The following is a 19,007-nucleotide window of genomic DNA, read 5'->3' as shown; positions in this document are numbered from 1 at the left end:
TAAAAAAAAAATATTTAAATAAAATAATTAAACAAAAAAAAAATACAAAAAAAGGAACTAAAAAAAAAATAATAATTAATATATAATAATAATAAAAAATTTACCTTAAATAAACATTATCAACTTGTACAGCAAATTAGGTTGATCTATGCTAACTGGGCCTTTAGTAATACATTTTTACATGTAAGCGAGGAATTCGAGCGATGGAAAGAAGCAAACACACCAGGAAACTATTAATTACTATTGAATAGGTGAAGTTCGTAACTCATTGGAATATAAATACTTATAGAACAGAAAGGGATGGTAGCCAGTAGAAAAAGGGAAATAGAAAAAAAAACAAATAGTGAGATAATTATAATCTATTTATTTAATATCAATTAAAAAAAGAGTATGCAAGGGGAAAGAGATCGAGAGATTTTTTTATCGGAAGGGCTACACCACCAGTAATATATATTTCCTTCAAATTCACGTGGCACTCGTTATCCTGCTACAACAACAACAATATCAGTGCTCAAACGACATACCAAATCCATTCGATTTATAGAGAAATCTGAATAATAGTGAGTAGCGAAGAAACCATGGAGCTTAGCCCAGCGATATACCGTCTTGATGTCTTCTATATGTATTTAAGGTATACAGTCTATCAAAAAAGTTTTACCACAGTGATTTTTTCTTACATTATTCGCTTTGTTGTTCATACCAAATTATTATTTTTTTGTTAATTTTGTATGAAAATATTTTTGTATAATGATGATACAAAAATTTGTTTGTACATTTTATATGCAAGTATAGTTTTTAGTATAAAAACTATTCAAAAAAAAAAAAAAGAAAAAAAAAATATTTTCATTAGAAGTTCGAAGCGTTCAAGCGCTGTATGGAAGAATTCGTCGGCAAATCAAAAAACTTAAAAATTTTAAGTAAATCTTCATCAACTTCAAACTTGCACTAGAACTAAATGAACTATAAAACTTCATACCAGAAAAAAAAATTAAAAACTTCAGAGTTTTTATTCAGATAAAAAGTACGAAATTTTTTTGAAAGTTTCATGAATACTTTTCAACTTGTATAAAGTTTGAGACTTCAAAATATGTTGCTTTGTTGTAATACGAAATATATTTGTATGAAAAATATTCCGAATATTGTAAAAAATTGACTATGCCAAAACTTTTTGACTCACCGTGTCAAACATTTTTTTCTCATTGTATGTAATTATCGTATAGATCCTTTGTTTTGCCGAGCTGCTCCTCCAATTTGAGGAAGTTCGAAATGGAGTGGTCTATAGTTTTAATCACCTGCTAACGGGATATGAGTTTTATGAGGCGCTTTTTCATGGAAGAAATTCACTCAGAGGTTTGAATGGATGATTGTCACGCACAAATCCATTCTGCATGTGACTTCAGTGATCGAATAAAGGGATGCTATTATCAGCTGAGAGCCAGGAGTTTGCTATATCACTCTGCCAAAATGGTTACTTAGTTGTCTCATTCTGAAGTACTCCTTACCGATCAGCCACACAAAAAGAGCCTGACACAAAGTTAAGCCATAATTTAATAGAATTGAACTCTTTTCATTGTAACTTTGGCTTTAACTAGCAGTCTAGTTCTAAAGTACTTACGAGGGTTTGACCAATATTTTTTTGGGCAGCTGAATTGCATATGCCTCAGAGATAAGTTAAGTCTATCCACATTTTCTAAACAAATTGCCTCCAATGATCTGTTTTTGAGCATCATCAGTAAAAATTCTAAATGGAATGTTTAACACACATGCTTAGAATGACAAGTATGGTTAGACATCAGCTAAATTCAATGGCAGATAATATCAGATACTATCCTTGGATATAGAAAAGATATATTGGCCAAAACTCTGCTGTCAGCATTCACGGCGATCAATTAGTTAGCTAAAACTATGATATTGAAAACAGAATATTCTTCACCGACTTCCATTAGCACAGTAGTTTGTATCATCATCGAGCACAACGTCACAAATAATAGCTGAATGAACTGCTGAAAGTCATACCGCGTATATTATAGCCTTAGAGAGACTTAGAATTCGCACCCATCCACCGTTTCATTGTTTTTTAGAGAGATTTAGGGAGCGAAACTTGAGTGTCAAAGAGTATGCAGTCTAAAAGTGGGTCCCTTTACATCCTCATGGAGTGTGGTAACCGCCGTAACCTAATCTAATCTAAGCGGAAAAGCGGTAAATGATTAAATTAAAGGAGGTTTGTAATACCTAGACTTTGAAAATCGGAATGGAAGGAATTTTAATAGTTCTAATTTGAGGCGCCGTAGCTGAATAGGCTGGCGGGCGTTACTACCGTTCAGAGTACGCAGGTTCGAATCTCCATACATGAAACACCAAACTGAAGCAAACATTTTTTTTTTTCATAGCGGTCGCCTCTCGGCAGGCAATGGTAAACCTCCGAGTGTATTTCTGCTATGAAAAAGCTCCTCATTAAAAACCATTTGCCGTTCGGAGTCCGCTTAAAAATGTAGGTCTCACTATTTGTGAAAAAACATCAAGATGCAACACCACAATTTCGAAGACGAGCTTGGCCAAACACCTAGGGGAAGTGTATGCGCCAATTATTATTATTAGTTTTTTTTAATTTGAGTTATTGATTGCCTGGAATTAATGAGAGCTGTATTTAACAAATCTGAAACTGACTGATAAATAGAGCTTATAGAATCCAATCTAGTCTTGGTGTAGGTTAGCTTAGGTTAGATTAGCTTGAGCGCAAACCAGAGCGGATTCTCGTATAGTGAAATTCCCTGGGCACCTCTTGTAATAAGAATAAAATATAAGAAATGTAGCGTTTTAGGTTAAAATTCTATTCCAGTTCATGGAGCATAATTTTTTTTTTTATAAATGAAGTTGGCGCCTGTCAATTTTTTTTTGTTAGAAGCTCTTTAGTAACAGAAATATACATAGTTAGTAGAAGTGGGGTGGGACAATAAATATTGTTCCACAAATAGTTTGTCCACGTCTTTCCGCTTTTTTCTAAGTAGTTTTGTGTCTCATTGAAAATTGACTTTCAACGTTAGCTACGATTTAGTTGCTAGGAAGAGTTTAACTTATTCCATCAATTCTTTCCTCGTTTGCTCCGAAGCTTTTGTTTACTTTTCGAGTTTATATGCTTTTATTTGTATGTATATATATTTGTCTACATTTATGCGACGCTATAAAAAATTTACTGAGTTCAAGGCTTATGGCAGCTTAATTTAATTTATTTTTTTTATTTTATGAAAATTTATATAAAATATATTAGTTTTAATTATAGTATATTTTTTTATGTAATTGATATTCAAATGCTAATAAGTGTCTCAACAGCCATTTTCTGTTTTGATTTATTCAAATTTGTTTTTGTTTTTTACTTTATAAATATGTGATTCGCAATAATTATTATATAAAAAAAAAAATAATAATAATCAAAATTTTTTTTTTGCTCAGCATAGATTTGTGTTTTACATTTAAAAAGGAAGTTTTAGTATATAAAGTGGTAATCATTTATTTATTAATTTTTTCAATTGTAATTCTTTTTCAAATTTATCTCCTTCCGTTTCAATTTTATTGCCCCCCTATTTGTGTGATTTCACTTTCGTTTTCATCCGCGGTTTTTATTCGTTCTCACTTCGATTTGCTCCCTTCAAATTCATTTCTTTTCAGCACAGATTTTATGCTTTTTTTTATTTAAAGAGTAACTCTTCTATATTTAGTATTCAGTGCTATTTTTTTTTTCATTTTTAATTCTTATACTTAATTTCTAAGTTTGCTTCCCCCGGTCTCCTTTCAATTTCGTTCTCTCGTACATCCGTCCCCATTTTGCTCCCTTCAATTTTATTTGCATTATGTTTCTCATTTTTCTCTTATTGTTTAATTTCCCTCTCCGATTTCGGTATATGTATTTTTTCACAGTGAGTTCCCTTTTCGTTTTATTTCTCGATAGCTTTTTTAATTTTTTTGGCTAGATATAGTCCACATTTCTGGTGTCGCTATTATTTGTATTGTTGTTATTGTTTGTAAGTTACCTCTATTATTTGCAATCCCGTTTATTTAAACTACGTTGAATGAAAATATAAAGACAAAAAGGGGCAGTTCGGCCTGTTGCGCTAACAAGACTCGAACGGCAAATTCCAAGAAGAAGAATCAGTTTAGATTCCAGTTGGTTTTTGCACGATGAAAATCTTAACCGAGTTTTATTAGCGGCACACGCCGAGAATTGCGCCGTCTAGTGTTTATATATTCTTTGCTTCGTTTTTCTTCACTATTATTTATTTTTTTCCACTTCTATAATGCCGCCTTTTTGGTTTTCTCTGTATTCACTCGAAGTTTTTTCATTCACTTCGTTTAATTAATTATTGTGAACTAGGCATTATTGTTCTGCGGTGGCAACGAACTAACATACTTTTTTTATTGTAAAAAATCTCAGTAAGAATAAACGATTGCAATTTTTTCGTTACTAAAAATAGTTTTATCTTAAACTCCTTGAAATTACTATGCATTCAAAGAAGTTTGTTGTTGTATTTGTTATTCAAATTAAACCACATGGTTAATATGTTAATAGTTACAGTACATTTTATAAATGGAGTTACCGTTAGAGTTGATCTTTTGATCTTTTTTTTTGTTCAGATGTGTATATATGTTTTTAGTATTGAGTTGTTCTCTGTTTTAGATTTGGTTGTATGTAGTTTAATTTTTGCTGTAGTTACAGTTAGATTTACATATTATTGGCTAACCTAAATACAGAAAAGAAACAACAGTTAGATATACATATGTATATATACATACGTGTAGTAGATAAGTATAAATTCGTTAGTAGCAAGTGCCAATTTACTAGCTTCTTTAAATTTTATCCGAACTAACTAACAAACAAATAGAAAATAAAAAACTCACGCGTGACTAAATCCAACATAACCCCTACTAAAAACTCGAACAACCAACAATGTTCATACATACATATATCCACGAAGATGGATCGCCCATTACCCGAACTATTTACTATGCATGTTAACTCCCAACTAGCTTCTACTTAGCTGGTTCCCTCCCTTCGTTCACTTCCCATTTTTACCAACGAAACAACAACCGGGAAATCCAATGATGTATTCGGCTTTGTATAGCTTCATCTACCATATTTAGCGCGACTTCATGGATACATTTTTTAAGTATATAAAAATTTTGTATATGTATGTATATATATATGTATATACTTTTTTTTTATAAATTTATATAAGTGATGCTTCACTTATTTGACTCGAAGGAATTAAAATGGAAAGTGTCTTTCAAAAGTGACGCGCCTAGATGCCAGTGGTGAATAATTCCTAGACGGTACTTTTTTGTTATGTCATTTTTGACATTTGTCAAGTAGAGAGATGTACAATTTTACACGATACAGCAACGCGTTAAAATTATTTAAACTTATTATGAAAATAGTCGATATTTAAAACAACATATAGCGAAATTCGTGATTTTTTTTTGGTGGAGATAATCGTCCGAATGAGTCGGCAATCCAAAGGTTGATGAAAAAATTTCAAGAAACTGGTACTGTCGAGGATGCAGGAGGAGGAACTGTCAGACCAAAAACTGGTGCACGCAAAGTTCTGCTGAATAATCTGCAACAATTGAGCAGTCATGAGTCGACTGTTTGGCGGATTTTACCTATAAACGTGCTCATGGTGAACATTTACATGAAGTAATTTTCCGCATATAATTATTAAGAGCCATATTTTGAATAAAAGTAGTGATGCCTCAAAGAATCTAAATTGTGACATATTTTATTTTAAAACAGCATCTAGGCGCGTCTTTTGAAAGAGCCTTTATTTAATACTAACTAACTCTTCGTTGAAATATTCCAACTGCTGTCTGACTACTTTCTTGTTTTTCTTTCCCCAAATTTAAATACTTACACATAGTTAAATATGGTTAGCTATTTCCACTAATAATTTGACTGCTGTTAACAGCCCTGTTAGATTGCGTATATAACAAAGGTTTCCACCAGCAGTAGAGTTAACTTAAACAGCTGATTTGTATTAAGATTTGATGTTTGCTGAGAGCAAATCACCACCAGAGCTGCTTGTGTTTTTATGTAAAGTGAGTCATCTGCAAGTTTCATGTTCTTGGTTCGCTTTTTTTAGCATTTGTTACCTCCAAATAATGGGAGTACTTCGTTATGTACTTCATTTATGTTAAAAAAAAACGGAAATGTAATTTTCTGTATGTGGCTACGGCTTTGGAAGGCGCAAAAGAAATATTTAACTATTGCAGTCTTATCTACGAGTCAGTAATTGCAGTCTTATCACCCAGTCAGAACGTTGAGCAGAAAATATCGTTCTGAACTTTGGAAGCTTTTGGCATAGAAAACAGCCCTTTTTAAGTACAAATACATTTACCGGCCCAATAGATTCTAAGGCTTTCATCTTTGAATTGAAGGACATACAATAAATGTTAAGATCATAGAGCATAAGGCTTTCCTTATTTGAACCATGCAATGAGGGTGGTATATGGTGGTGCCAATTTTCGGGCACTTTTTCCATTATTTGCACCCTTTTCCTTTTCGCCTAAGGGAACCATGCCGTCTCAATGCTTTAATTGTGCCTAAGTTTTGACATAGATATGATACTTGTCGTATCAGCTTATCAGAAAGTAATAGAATTTTTGCAAAAAACAAAAAAATAATAACAGCAGTGAGTGACCGATACCACAGTTCAAAAAGAACATAAATATTGAAAGAGCGTAAATATGAATTTTACCAGAAAAAATTATATTTTCATAGAAGGGTTTCTTACTCTCCCTTCTATTTACTCGAATCAGGTACACAATGAATATTCTTCTTCTTAGTGCCTGTCATCCTCGTTGGGACATAGGGCCTCTTGAATGTATAGTAGTAAAGAAAAAAAAAAAAACTTTTTCAAAAGTTATTACTTTGATATTCTAAATGTAAGTTTTTATTTTTGAGTTCACAGTTAGTCGTACAGTTGCCTTAACGAAAAAAAAGTTAAATAAATTTCTGAGCTTTTTAATCCACTAATAATCTAACCAGCTTTGTGAATATCTTTATTTCTAAACCGTTATTATTTATTTCTAACTATGTATTATATATAAAATATTTTTAGAAATACTTATACAAATTTTAAAAATATACAACAAACTACAAATTAAAAGCAAGTAAGAAGTCAGAAAGGCATGTACAGGATGAAAAAATATTGGGGATGTCATACCATTTCTTTCTAATAACAGTGGAAACGGAAAAGAAATGTAGATATGACTTTCGCTGAAGAAATAAATTTTCCTTTTACATATTGTCATATTAATTATAATTCAATTTTAATACAAGCTTGAACAACTTTTTCAATGGCAAACGTTTAGCATCTGCATCTTAATGTAAAAAGTAAAACATTATAAAACTCGATTTTTTTTAAATATTAATTGCATTCAATATGATTACCAAAAATAACAGGTTGGCACATAAATGATGCCAGTTTCAAACTGAGCATCTCCTGAGTTTTTACCAATGGTCGTAGTAAGTATATATACATATACATATATGTAATTGGCGGAGCTCCTCCTCCTATTTGTGGTGTGCGTCTTGATGTGATTCCACAAATGGAGGGACCTACAGTTTCAAGCCGACTCCGAACGGCAGTTATTTTTATGAGGAGCTGTTTCAAGGCAAATATACACTCGGAGGTTTGCCATTGCCTGCCGAGAGGCGAACGCTATTAGAAAAATGTTTTTCTTAATTTTGGTGTTTCATCGAGACTCGAACCTACTACGTTCTCTGTGAATTCTGAATGGTAGTTAGAAAAGTATCACTATTTTCAAGTGAAAATTGCTGATCCTAAAAAAAGCAAAGGGAGCTTTCGTTTAAATTATCATAGAAAACGATCACAGCGTTGCAAGTGATGAAATTTTTCGTTTAAATTTTATCCAAAATGATGTATTTATATTTATAAAAATACTTACCAATAAAAATAAAATATCAGATTTCTACGCATAGATTTCTTATCGAAAATGGGCAACGCAGCAATTGTCTGCTTTACATCGCTGATATATCTCACTTATAATATTGTCAGGGAATCAGCTAAGTAAATATCACAAATGAAATGAAGGCATATGACAGATATTTCCGTTAATATACCGTTCAATTAACAACAATGAAACTAGGCAACAGTGCACATAGTTGGTTTGTATTTATACAGTATTGTGGCACCAAAAAGGGTTGCAATTTAGTAGTAGTAGCGAAGTATTAAATTAATGGGAAACTATATTCCGAAATTCTAATGTCGCTGAAAGGTTAAAGAAGACCTTACAAAACTCAGAATAAGAAACATCTTAAAATAAATAAATAAATAATTGGCGCGTACACTTCTGTTAGGTGTTTGACCGAGCTCCTCCTCCTATTTTTGGTGTGCGCCTTGATGTTGTTCCACAAATGGAGGGACCTACAGTTTCAAGCCGACTCCGAACGGCAAATATTTTTATGAGGAGCTTTTTCATAGCAGGAATACACTCGGAGGTTTGCCATTGCCTGCCGAGGGGCGACCGCTATTAGAAAAATGTTTTTATAAATTTTGCTTTCACCGAGATTCGAACCAACGACCTCTCTGTGAATTCCGAATGGTAATCACGCACCAACCCATTCGGCTACGGCGGCCGCCTGAAGAAACATCTTAGTATAATAAAATCTCTTCAATAAGTGAAATCAGCTGATAGGAGCTAAAACTTAAATGCAATTTTTTCGTTTAGAAAAATATCAGCAATAAATTCTTTGGTAATGATTGAGAATTCAACTCGTATAAGAATATATAGTTAGGTTAGGTTAAATGGCTGCCCTAGCTTGGGTCACACTTGGACAAATATTCAAAATTCTTCCGTTGTGATATATGGTTACTTGAGGTGCGTAACGTTAGCAGCTTTCAGCAAGAGTTTTAAAAAATTTGTTGATGATTATGACAAAAGCGGTGTGATGAGAACTTATCAAAAAAATTGTACTAGCATTTGTGTTGTGAAAATTGGCAACAGTCTTAGTTGACGAAGATCAGCGCCTATTTTGATTCGTCTCCATTAAAAATAGTAACCCTTTAAAAAACCATGACAAGTTTCTAATTTTGAGACTAAAATTTTATATTTGAAAACTCTGTACTTTCTATAAACAGTGTACTCATTGGCTCGTTCAAAAATTTGAAAAAAGAAATTTCTATTTCTTTTTAGATAAAGTTAAACAAAATTTATTTGGTAGAAGAAATGGCAACAGCGCAGGTAAGGCGATTCTTGTATATTTTTTACATTAGAGTTAGTAGAATTCTCTAAAGTAATCCACAACAGCCATACAAGAATTGTGTATGCCTGAGCGTATGGTATGAGCTGTTAGTCAAAGATTTTGGATTCGCTTTTTTATGGCTGGGATATGGCACATACCTGGGATTACCACATAATAGAAAAAGTTTTCAGTGACAAGCGCTAGGGGACTTGTGAGACAATCGCACTTATTCGTTGGAAAAAGCGTTTTAAAGAAAAGATTTGCCATTCAAAGATTGTATAGATCTATAGGGGGGAGTTGTCCATTTGTAAGAAAAAATCGAATTGCATTCCTTAATTCTGATTCAAAGCTCGATTTGTCATTGGCGTCGTCCATTTGTAAGAAAAATTCCAATTGCATTCCTTAATTCTGATTAAAAACTTGGTTTGTCAGTTATTTATATACGTTTTTTTTTGTTTATTGAATTTAAAAATAAGCTGAACGATCGTCTAGAGGTACCTTTGGTTTTTTTTTTGTATTGTATTGATTCTGTGTTATTTGAATTGAAATATATCGTGAACAGTCGCCAAGAAGTATGCTATGCAAGCCACGTATATTTAACATAGTTGAGTAATAAAGCCAGCTCTGTACTGAAAATAGCATACATACTTTTATTCATTACCGTATGACTTGTTGTTGCTATATGAGTAGTATGTAGTATATCAATTCACTTACTATACTATACGAGTACAGTAGGTATACATATAACTTTAATAAATATATCCAGTAATTAGGTGTATAAGTAGTAAGTGCGTGAGCTGATGGAAGCAGACTTTTTCGAGAAATGCTTCGAGAATTTCTATTTTTTTGGTGTATATGCACAAGCGCTAACTTTGAGGCGCATTTTTTTTAAGAAAATTGAAACTTTTTTTTTAATTACGAAAATAAATTTTAATGAAGTAACAAAATTAGCGCTCTACCATAAAAAAAGGAAAAATAAAATAAAAAGAAAAGGTATTTCGAAAAGCACTCTGTCCTTAGAAGAGGAAGTATGTCGGGAAATTATATGAAAGCGCGTTATACATATGTACATATCTTCTTGTTGTGATTGAAAAAAAAAAAAATTTTTTTTAGGTATGCAAAATTCGTTTGTACCTACTAACATCATTATAAAGCCAAAATGCTTATAACCTTTCTCCTTATCATTCTCAACTTCCAAAATTCGCTGTAAATATATTAATATTTTTGTGCTTATTAAAATTGCTCCCGCCTTCAACCGCAATGGTTTTGAGTTGTTTTCCCCCTTTATGCGTTCCTGAACTCTGTTACGTCCTGAGCCTTTTTATCTTCGACTAAATTTACCATAAATACTTAGCAGCCGATACGTAGCCAAATATTAACAGAATCATCACTACTACCAACACCACCAAATCCGTCTTGTACAGTTCAATGCTATTAAATAAATCTTCAAAATTTGCCAAATTGTTAGGAAAGCAAGAATATAATTTTATTTAACTGTTTTTCTTTTTGTCAGGATAATATTTTCGCAGCAATAACTTTCACTTCTCTTTTTTAATTTTAATAATAATAACAACTCCCACATCAACAATACCTACCACATATATTTTTTGTGTTGCAAAATCTTACAAAAAAAAAAAAAAATAATAATCATTTTTTTCATTTGTTGTGTTTTTTTACAATAAGAAAGTTAAAGTGTGCTATTCTTGAATTGTTATTATTATAGCAGAGGGTGTACCCGAAGTATATTACTTCGGGCCATGCGGCAAGTACAATGCACTTGTTATGGAATTGCTCGGTCCATCACTTGAAGATTTATTTGATATATGCGGCAGGCGATTCACTTTGAAGACAGTACTACTGATAGCTATACAATTAGTAAGTACACACCACAATTTAATAAAAAAAAAAAAAAACAAATGAAAAAAGTAATAAGCATAACAAAAAACCCATTTAGAACTTTAAAACAACTAAAATAAGGCAAAACGTCTAAGAATTAAAATTTGCAATTATTTGAATAATGGTAATTAACTACCCGGTTGCTAATGGTTTTTCTGCGCTAATTTAATATCATTAATATATACATATAATTTTTTTTTTAAGTCCAAAAGCCTAGTTACCCTCACCAGCACTACTAAATACCAATAACACCGAATTCACCTAAAGTTTCAATTATTTCAACTACTTTTGTTTGTTTGCCTTTGCCTATACATTATTGACTGCTTATTATTACACCTCAGTTTATCATTTATTTGCGCAATTGCTACTAACAAAAAAAAAAATAAAATAAAAATAAAAATATGTCATGCAAAAACCTTGAAAAGTAAAAAGTATAGATGGGTTTTCCAATAATAAATAAATACATCTTTAAGCCCATTAAAAGTACACTTTAGGCTTAGTAACCCCTTACAGCTGAGATCAGCCCCTCGGTAGCGCGCCTGTATTTGCACTAGTTTGAGCGTGTACATTTGTATGTGTGGGGAGTGCGTGAAGGAGCCGGGGCCGTGTGTATGCATGCGTTCTTGCAATTGGTTTGTAGATTTGTTATTTGGGTGGCGGTTTAACACTTGGCTCCCAGCTGCGGTTGTAGTATTCGCTAGCCAATGGCATTCGATCTGCGAGCGATTTTATTATTAAATTAAACCAAGCGCTGACATTTTGAAAGAGGAAAAAAAGCATAAAATAAAAAAGTTGTAGAAATCACAATCTATCTGGAGGACATATCAAAAAATAGTCAATGAAAACACTTTCGTTACATAAAACGTAGTTTGTTCAGCTTTTAGAGCGTAGCATATTTACATTTTCGCATTTTTCGCTTGCATGCCAACTTAGCAGTTAAAAAAAACAAAATTATATTGCATTTGAATTGAAACATATTTGATTTAGATTGACAAAACGTCCTTGTTTAGTTGCGTGTTTAATTTTTATTTTAATGTTTTTGTTGTTTCATTTATCTGTATCAAGCCACTGTCGAACGTATACTTTTTTTTAATATTCTCAAATTATTATTATACTCTAAAACGCGATTTTAAGACACTAAGTTTGCACAAAAAACAGCAGTATTTATTTTTTTTAAGTCACTCATTATTTTCACTATCAGCATATGCGCTAGTTGAGACACTGGAAAAAATCGTTAGCATTTTTTTTTCTTTTTTTTTTGTATCATTTAGCATTATTTTATCAACATAATTTTTTGTTAAATTTAATATCATTAATTTTTGTTTAAATTAAGAGCATTTATGCTTTATTTTCTGCTCACATTTTTTTCATATTAATTTCATTGCGAAACGAAACAAATTATAGCATACATAGCGTACATATAATTTATTTGTCTTTAGCATGTCCTAAATATTATCGAATCAAAAAATCTTTTACATTTTTCTTGAATATGCCACTAATACCCAACTCTCTTTAATCACCTGCTCCGACTCGAAACTCATCGCACTTAATTAGCTCCACCGGATCGAATATGTTCATAGTCGGCACTTAATCTATAGGGATGTGAAACCCGAGAACTTCCTCATAGGCAGAACATCGACGAGGCGGGAAAAAATTATACACATAATTGGTGAGTATCTAAGAAACCAAATTAGTTTTGAAATAAATATTAAACTTAAAAATTAATTCCAACACAAAATATTCGTTGCTCTTTTGTCATAAGCTAATCTAACAAATGTTATGAAAAAAAAAAAAATAGTCCAAGTAAACAATAATTCAACATAAAATATTTCGCTGCACAGCAAAAGAACAGTCGAGAAACTTTTTTCTCATTAATAGCCACGTTTTTTTGGTCTTCGGAGTCAAAAATGCAATTAGCGCCCAAAGAAGTGCATACATTTTAGAATAGCAGTATATACTTCTAACCTACCAAATGTTCATTTTGGGCGCGTTACGTTCCTGTACAGATTTTTTATGCAGAAATTGGTAGCGGGGAATGTATGACGACAAAAAGCGTGAGTTTCGATCCAATCTAGATAAACTCGGTTGGGAAATTTAACCCCATGTAAAATTAAATTTATTTTATCTGGTGCCAATTGTTTTCTTATAATAAAATTTCTTTACCAACTATTGCTAGAGGAGCGGAGCAGCTTCTATTTATTGCTAAAGAACGACTAATTGGATCTTGCGTACCGCCTTCGATTCTAAAAGTATGCAACGCTTTCAAAAGTAATTTCAAATAAAATTAATTGCATATTCTTGGGCTGCGGAAACTTTAGTTTTTTCTTGACGCTCTGTAATTATTCCACTATTGTGAAATTATTTTTGAAAAAAAATTGATGACCATATAAAATAGACATTGATGGCCTATGCACAAAAGTAAACGACTACCTCGCCCGCCTTTCTCGCTTCTTCACTGCGAGAAACCTACAACTTTCTCCCACTAAATCCACGGCGCCCCTTTTTACCACCTGGACAAAGGAGGTCAAACTGCATACACGTCGATGATACCCCAATACCGTCGGTAAACAACCCCCGAATATTGGGAGTCACCTTTGACGGCTTGCTCTCCTTCTCAGCGCATACAACCGCTATTGCAACGAGAGTACAGAATCGCAACAAGGTCCTCAAGTCGCTTGCCGGCAGTACTTGGGGAAAACACAAAGAAATGTTGCTGTCGAACTTCAAAGCAATAGGCCGACCGGTTCTTAACTATGCTGCACCTGTCTGATCACCTGAAACTAGTGATACGCAGTGGACGAAGCTCCAGACCTGCCAAAATACTGCAATTAGGACCGCGACAGGATGTCTCCCGATGTCCCCCATACAACACCTGCACGACGAGGCTCACATGCTTCCTGTGAAGGAGCATAACAAACTGCTCAGCAAGCAGTTTCTGCTAGGGTGTCACCGTAGGCCTCACCCATGCAGACACCTGCTTGAGCCTGAGCCACCTCCCCGGCACATCGGGATGCACTTCCTCAACTACGTGGACGAGATCCTGGACAAAACAGACAGACCACTCCAGGATAGGACAGTGTACAGATAGGCCATAAACGACATTCATCGGGAGACCCTTACCACCTTTTTAAGCTCCCGATCCCCGAATGCCGTTATCGGAGTCCAACCACCACCAATTGCAGACGAAGAGCTCCAGCTTCCCCGAGAGTCCCGCGTAACCTTGGCACAATTATGCTCTGGATACTGTAGCAGGTTAAACTCCGACTTATCCAGAATCGACCCCGACATACTAAACATTTGTCCGGCATGTGAAGGCACCCCGCACGACACTAACCACCTTTTCACATGCCCCATCAGACCCACTCACCTAACACCCCTCTCCCTTTGGACCCAACCTGTCGAAACAGCTAGTTTCCTGGGCCTACCGTTAGATGAGCTAGACGAAGGCGACCGGTAATTGCACTACACTGACAAGGCAAAGTTACTGCTACAACAACATGAACCATATAAAATACGTTCTTTATCCCTACTCCATGATATATTTCCTCGTTTGGTTGCGCTAAAATTTTAAAATATTCCGTTAGTCGAAATAAGAGTTCACATAGAGACGTATAACTCAAACTACGGTCAGACCTTTTCCAAACATTTAAAAACTGTTAATTGGCTTTGCTGATATCTCTACTCTAAACATTACTAATAATTTTTTCTAATTTGGTTTCTTTTCTTTCAACAGATTTCGGTTTGGCCAAAGAATACATTGATTTAGATACAAATAGGCATATACCATATCGGGAGCATAAATCTCTCACCGGCACCGCACGTTATATGTCAATAAATACACACATGGGCAGAGAGCAATCAAGGCGCGATGATTTAGAAGCATTAGGACATATGTTCATGTATTTCTTAAGAGGTTCACTGCCGTGGCAAGGCCTTAAGGCTGATACACTTAAAGAAAGATATCAAAAAATTGGTGATACAAAACGTGCAACACCCATTGAGGTAAACTCATGATATGCAATTAAATGTATAAACATACGAAAAAAAAATTGAAATAATTAATGGATGTTTTTTTATTAAATGTTATATTCACAGGTGCTTTGCGATGGACACCCCGAAGAATTTGCAACTTATTTGCGTTATGTGCGGCGATTAGATTTTTTTGAGACGCCCGATTATGAGTTTCTGCGAAGACTGTTTCAAGACTTATTCGATCGTAAGGGCTATGTGGATGATGGAGAATTCGACTGGACAGGGAAGACAATGGTATATAAAAAAATGTTTTTCTCCTTATCATACACATACTTCCTATCATCTGTGCGCATATATGCGCTTGTACATATATGATATTTGAATTTCTGTATTCGAGTTGTATAAAAATTTATATTAAGATAATATAATTACAATGCAGTGGGGGGTAAACTATTTGCGACATAATGAAAACAGACATAATACATACAAATACGCATATAAATCATAATTTTTTCTATGCATCTGCATAATTTAATGCATGCGTAATAATGAGTTTATGATATTGAAAACAAGTATAATTTTTCTTGCATTTTTGGCTTTTGTTTTTTAGATATTTTTTTTTTGTTTTTGAGAACTTTCCTTTGTTTTTGTGAATTTTAATTTTTGTTTTATAAATTTTCATTTTGTTTCTTCTAAATTTTCATGTTTTGGTTTTTGTAAATTAAATTTTTTTTGTTTTTGCAAATGTTAATTTTTGGTCTTTTGTTGTGATTTGCTGGCCAGTAAATTTCTTGGGTTTGCTTCAACAAATAATTTTAAATGTGTTTGCAGTTTTGCCATTCATTTTGATTGCATTTTTTCTAACTGATTGCACTAAATTAATTATGTTTTTCTCTTTTTTTCACAACATATGTAAAAAATATATATGTATCATATTCACAATCAAATACCTTATTGCAAAAAAAAAAAAACAAAATTCCAAAACAAAAGGGCTCAGGCACAAGAAAGTTGGCAAATATTCTGAACTAGAATTTAAGACTGTGTGCTGTCTTTAAACGCCAATAGAATTGAAACTACAAGAAGCCAATAAATATAACCAGCGGTGCATTTTCCAGTTGCATGTCTAGTATCGTAAACCAAAAGCAGCAATCCCGAAACCAATTCCGAAATAAAATTCATTGAAAATATTACCACCACTACTACTACTCCTGTCACTAGTACTTCCTTCCTGCTGTTCATCGTCTTGTATACATGTTTTTGTGTATGTATGTATATGTGCTGCCAAAATTGGTCTACTAATCAAGGAAGTATAATGGGCATGATGAAAGGCGTAAGCGAAACCGAAAGCTGTATGAAAAGGGTCAATATTTGAAAGATATCCTCGAAACACATTATACGCGCAAATCATTATGTACATATTTTGATAAGCCTACAATAATGTAGTGAAACAGAAAAAAATTCCTTAATTTTTCTATTTTCAAACTAGCCTTTGCAAACCAAACCAAACCAAACAATCCAAACCAAACTATACTAAATCAAATATAAAAAAAGAAATAATTACTTTCACACCACAATTTAAGTATCTATTTGTATAGAATTCTTAATTTTATATTATTAAAATATAATTAATTGCAAAAAACAACCAAATATAAAATATAAACTAAATGGTACTAAAATCTCAAGGAACGAGAAACGAAAACAAAACCTATAACTATAGAGGTCTGCTTCAAAGCTATGCATAAGCATTGGATTTTATTTTTTCTTTTAAATGAAAAAATACATACATACATATATTTTGAAACTGAAATCAGTAATGCGTGACTCTATTCATTGTAAGACAATTATTTGTTTGTCTTGTGTTTATATTTTTATTTTTTGCATTTTTCTTAAAGTAAATTTGAAGCAAGGAAGAATGCGTCTGCAATTAATAACAAATCAAATGGAGTGGGGGGCTTAAAAAATGTTCACAAATTTCACGTGACACAAAATATTGTTTATTAATTAGTATAAACAATGGATAGATGATTTTGTTTTTCTATATATTTTTTCATAAATTTTTCTTAACTGTTCGACGGTGCACAAGGTGTTGAAAGTGTCGTATTGTCTTACATCGCAAAGATTTTAATGGTTCAATAAATGTCTAGAGAAATTGAAACCAAGAGCAACTATTGGGTTTTAGGGAAAGTTCAATCATATTTTAAATAGGCAGGCGATTTTTCTTGTAAATAAAAAAAACAAAACATCTGGCTAGTGAGTCATTAGCATTTGTTTTTTGTTTTTTTACCTGCTGTATAATATAAAAGGAGTCCTTTTTTAACGGTCATCAGTTACTTGTGATATTTAAAGTGAAAAGCAAAAAGGAAGCAACGAATCGGTTGCATGTAAAAATTTTCGTGCGGTATTTGGAAAATATATTGTAAATGTTCGTGTGCTTGTCGACGACCATCCAAGATCGTTGCGATCCAAGTCGGAAAATAATCCACATTTAACAAGTCGAGAAATTACAGAAGAGTTTGGCATTCATCCTATAACTGTTGGTGATCACATTAAATATGTTGGGTTTGTGTTGAAGTAAAGTATTTGGGTTCCACATGAATTCACGGAAAATAATTTGTTCGATCGTGTAAGAATGTGTTCATCACATCTGATTAGCCACAATATGGAGCCGTTTTTGGACAAGCTGATTACTGGGGATGAAAAGTGGATTCTTTACGAGAATATTAAGAGAAACAAATTTTACTGCAAACCACGAACATCATCAGCAACCAAGTGTCTATCTACGAAAAGTACTGCTTTGTTTGTGGTGGGACAGGAAAGGTCGAGTGTTGCTGAAACGGAAAAACCATCAACGCAGATCGGTACTGCAATCAGCTGGCTAAATTGAATGTAGCAATCAAAGAATAAAGGCCTGCATTAGCGCCCAGAAAAGAAATAGTTTCCCTCACGATAATACTCGACCGCAAACTGCAATGATGACACAGCAAACACTGAATACGTTAGGATGGTAAATCCTTAGTCCCCCAACGTATGCACTTGACATTGCACCACCTGGTTATTGGTTATTACCTGTTCAGATCACTGTAAATTATCTAGCGGGAAAAAAATTCAAGTCTTTTGAAAGTGTCTCTAAGACAGTTGCTGGCTATTTAACTCCAAGTACAAGAACTTCTACAAAACAGAAATCCACAGAATACCTAAGAGATGGCAGTAAGTTGCAACAAATAACGGAGCATATAAAATTGATTAACATTAAACATATATTTTTATAAATGAATTTAAATATTTCCTTTAAAATACGACAAAACTTTCCCCGTAACCCAATGTATTTTAACTCTAGAAATATTATTTTGGGGAAAAATAAATCCATTACAAACAAATGGTTTAAAACTGTTGCATGGTCGATCTTTAGCTCCTGGGCGATGCTATGACTACTAATATGCCGGTCAACTTTGGTTATTTATGTGATTTTATCGCGATTGTCGACATTTTCTTTAACATCAAAAATGCCTGAACGAAGACGTCGAAACCAAAATTGCGCGTAATTAGCTGTTACAGTATCGGCACCATAAACACCATTCACAATTTCAGTAGCCTTGCTTGTATTTTCGTGTTTATCAGAAAAACTATAAAATGTACGGAATTTTCTCTTTGTTGACTTCCTAAGTTGTTTCCTGAATGGAACAAACCAAAGCAAAACAGCAAAATAATGTTTTAGTGTGAAATGTCACCATGACAACAAGCATAAACATTAAATTGTTTGACCGATTCTTTACGATATATCGATCACTAAAACCATCTACCGAGAAAATAATGAATTTATTTTTGCAAACTATTATATAATACACCGCACGAAAAACCTATAATACCAGGATGATTGTGGTTA

General features: G+C 33.2%; 1 protein-coding gene across 17 annotated transcripts in view; it reads left to right on the top strand.

Moving 5' to 3' along the window:
• The window catches only part of LOC128869426 (casein kinase I), a 135,137-nt gene that overhangs the window by 82,259 nt on the left and 33,871 nt on the right, over positions 1-19,007 (top strand). For 11 of the 17 annotated variants that reach the window (XR_008455313.1, XM_054112015.1, XM_054112012.1 and 8 more), the window contains 3 exons: positions 12,707-12,821; positions 14,886-15,154; positions 15,248-15,418. Coding sequence is in view for 16 of the 17 variants with exons in the window: in XM_054112015.1 (XP_053967990.1) it covers positions 12,707-12,821; positions 14,886-15,154; positions 15,248-15,418 (555 nt within the window). In the remaining variant the exon portion in view is untranslated. Of the gene's footprint in view, positions 1-10,979; positions 11,132-12,706; positions 12,822-14,885; positions 15,155-15,247; positions 15,419-19,007 lie in introns of all 17 variants that reach the window. The other 6 variants (XM_054111988.1, XM_054112009.1, XM_054112053.1 and 3 more) reach the window with 2 other exon arrangements.

This window comes from Anastrepha ludens, chromosome 2, assembly GCF_028408465.1.
Source record: "Anastrepha ludens isolate Willacy chromosome 2, idAnaLude1.1, whole genome shotgun sequence".
Lineage (NCBI taxonomy): Eukaryota > Metazoa > Arthropoda > Insecta > Diptera > Tephritidae > Anastrepha > Anastrepha ludens.
The sequence above is the reverse complement of the archived record's forward strand: the minus strand, read 5'-3'. Positions and strand labels throughout refer to the sequence as shown.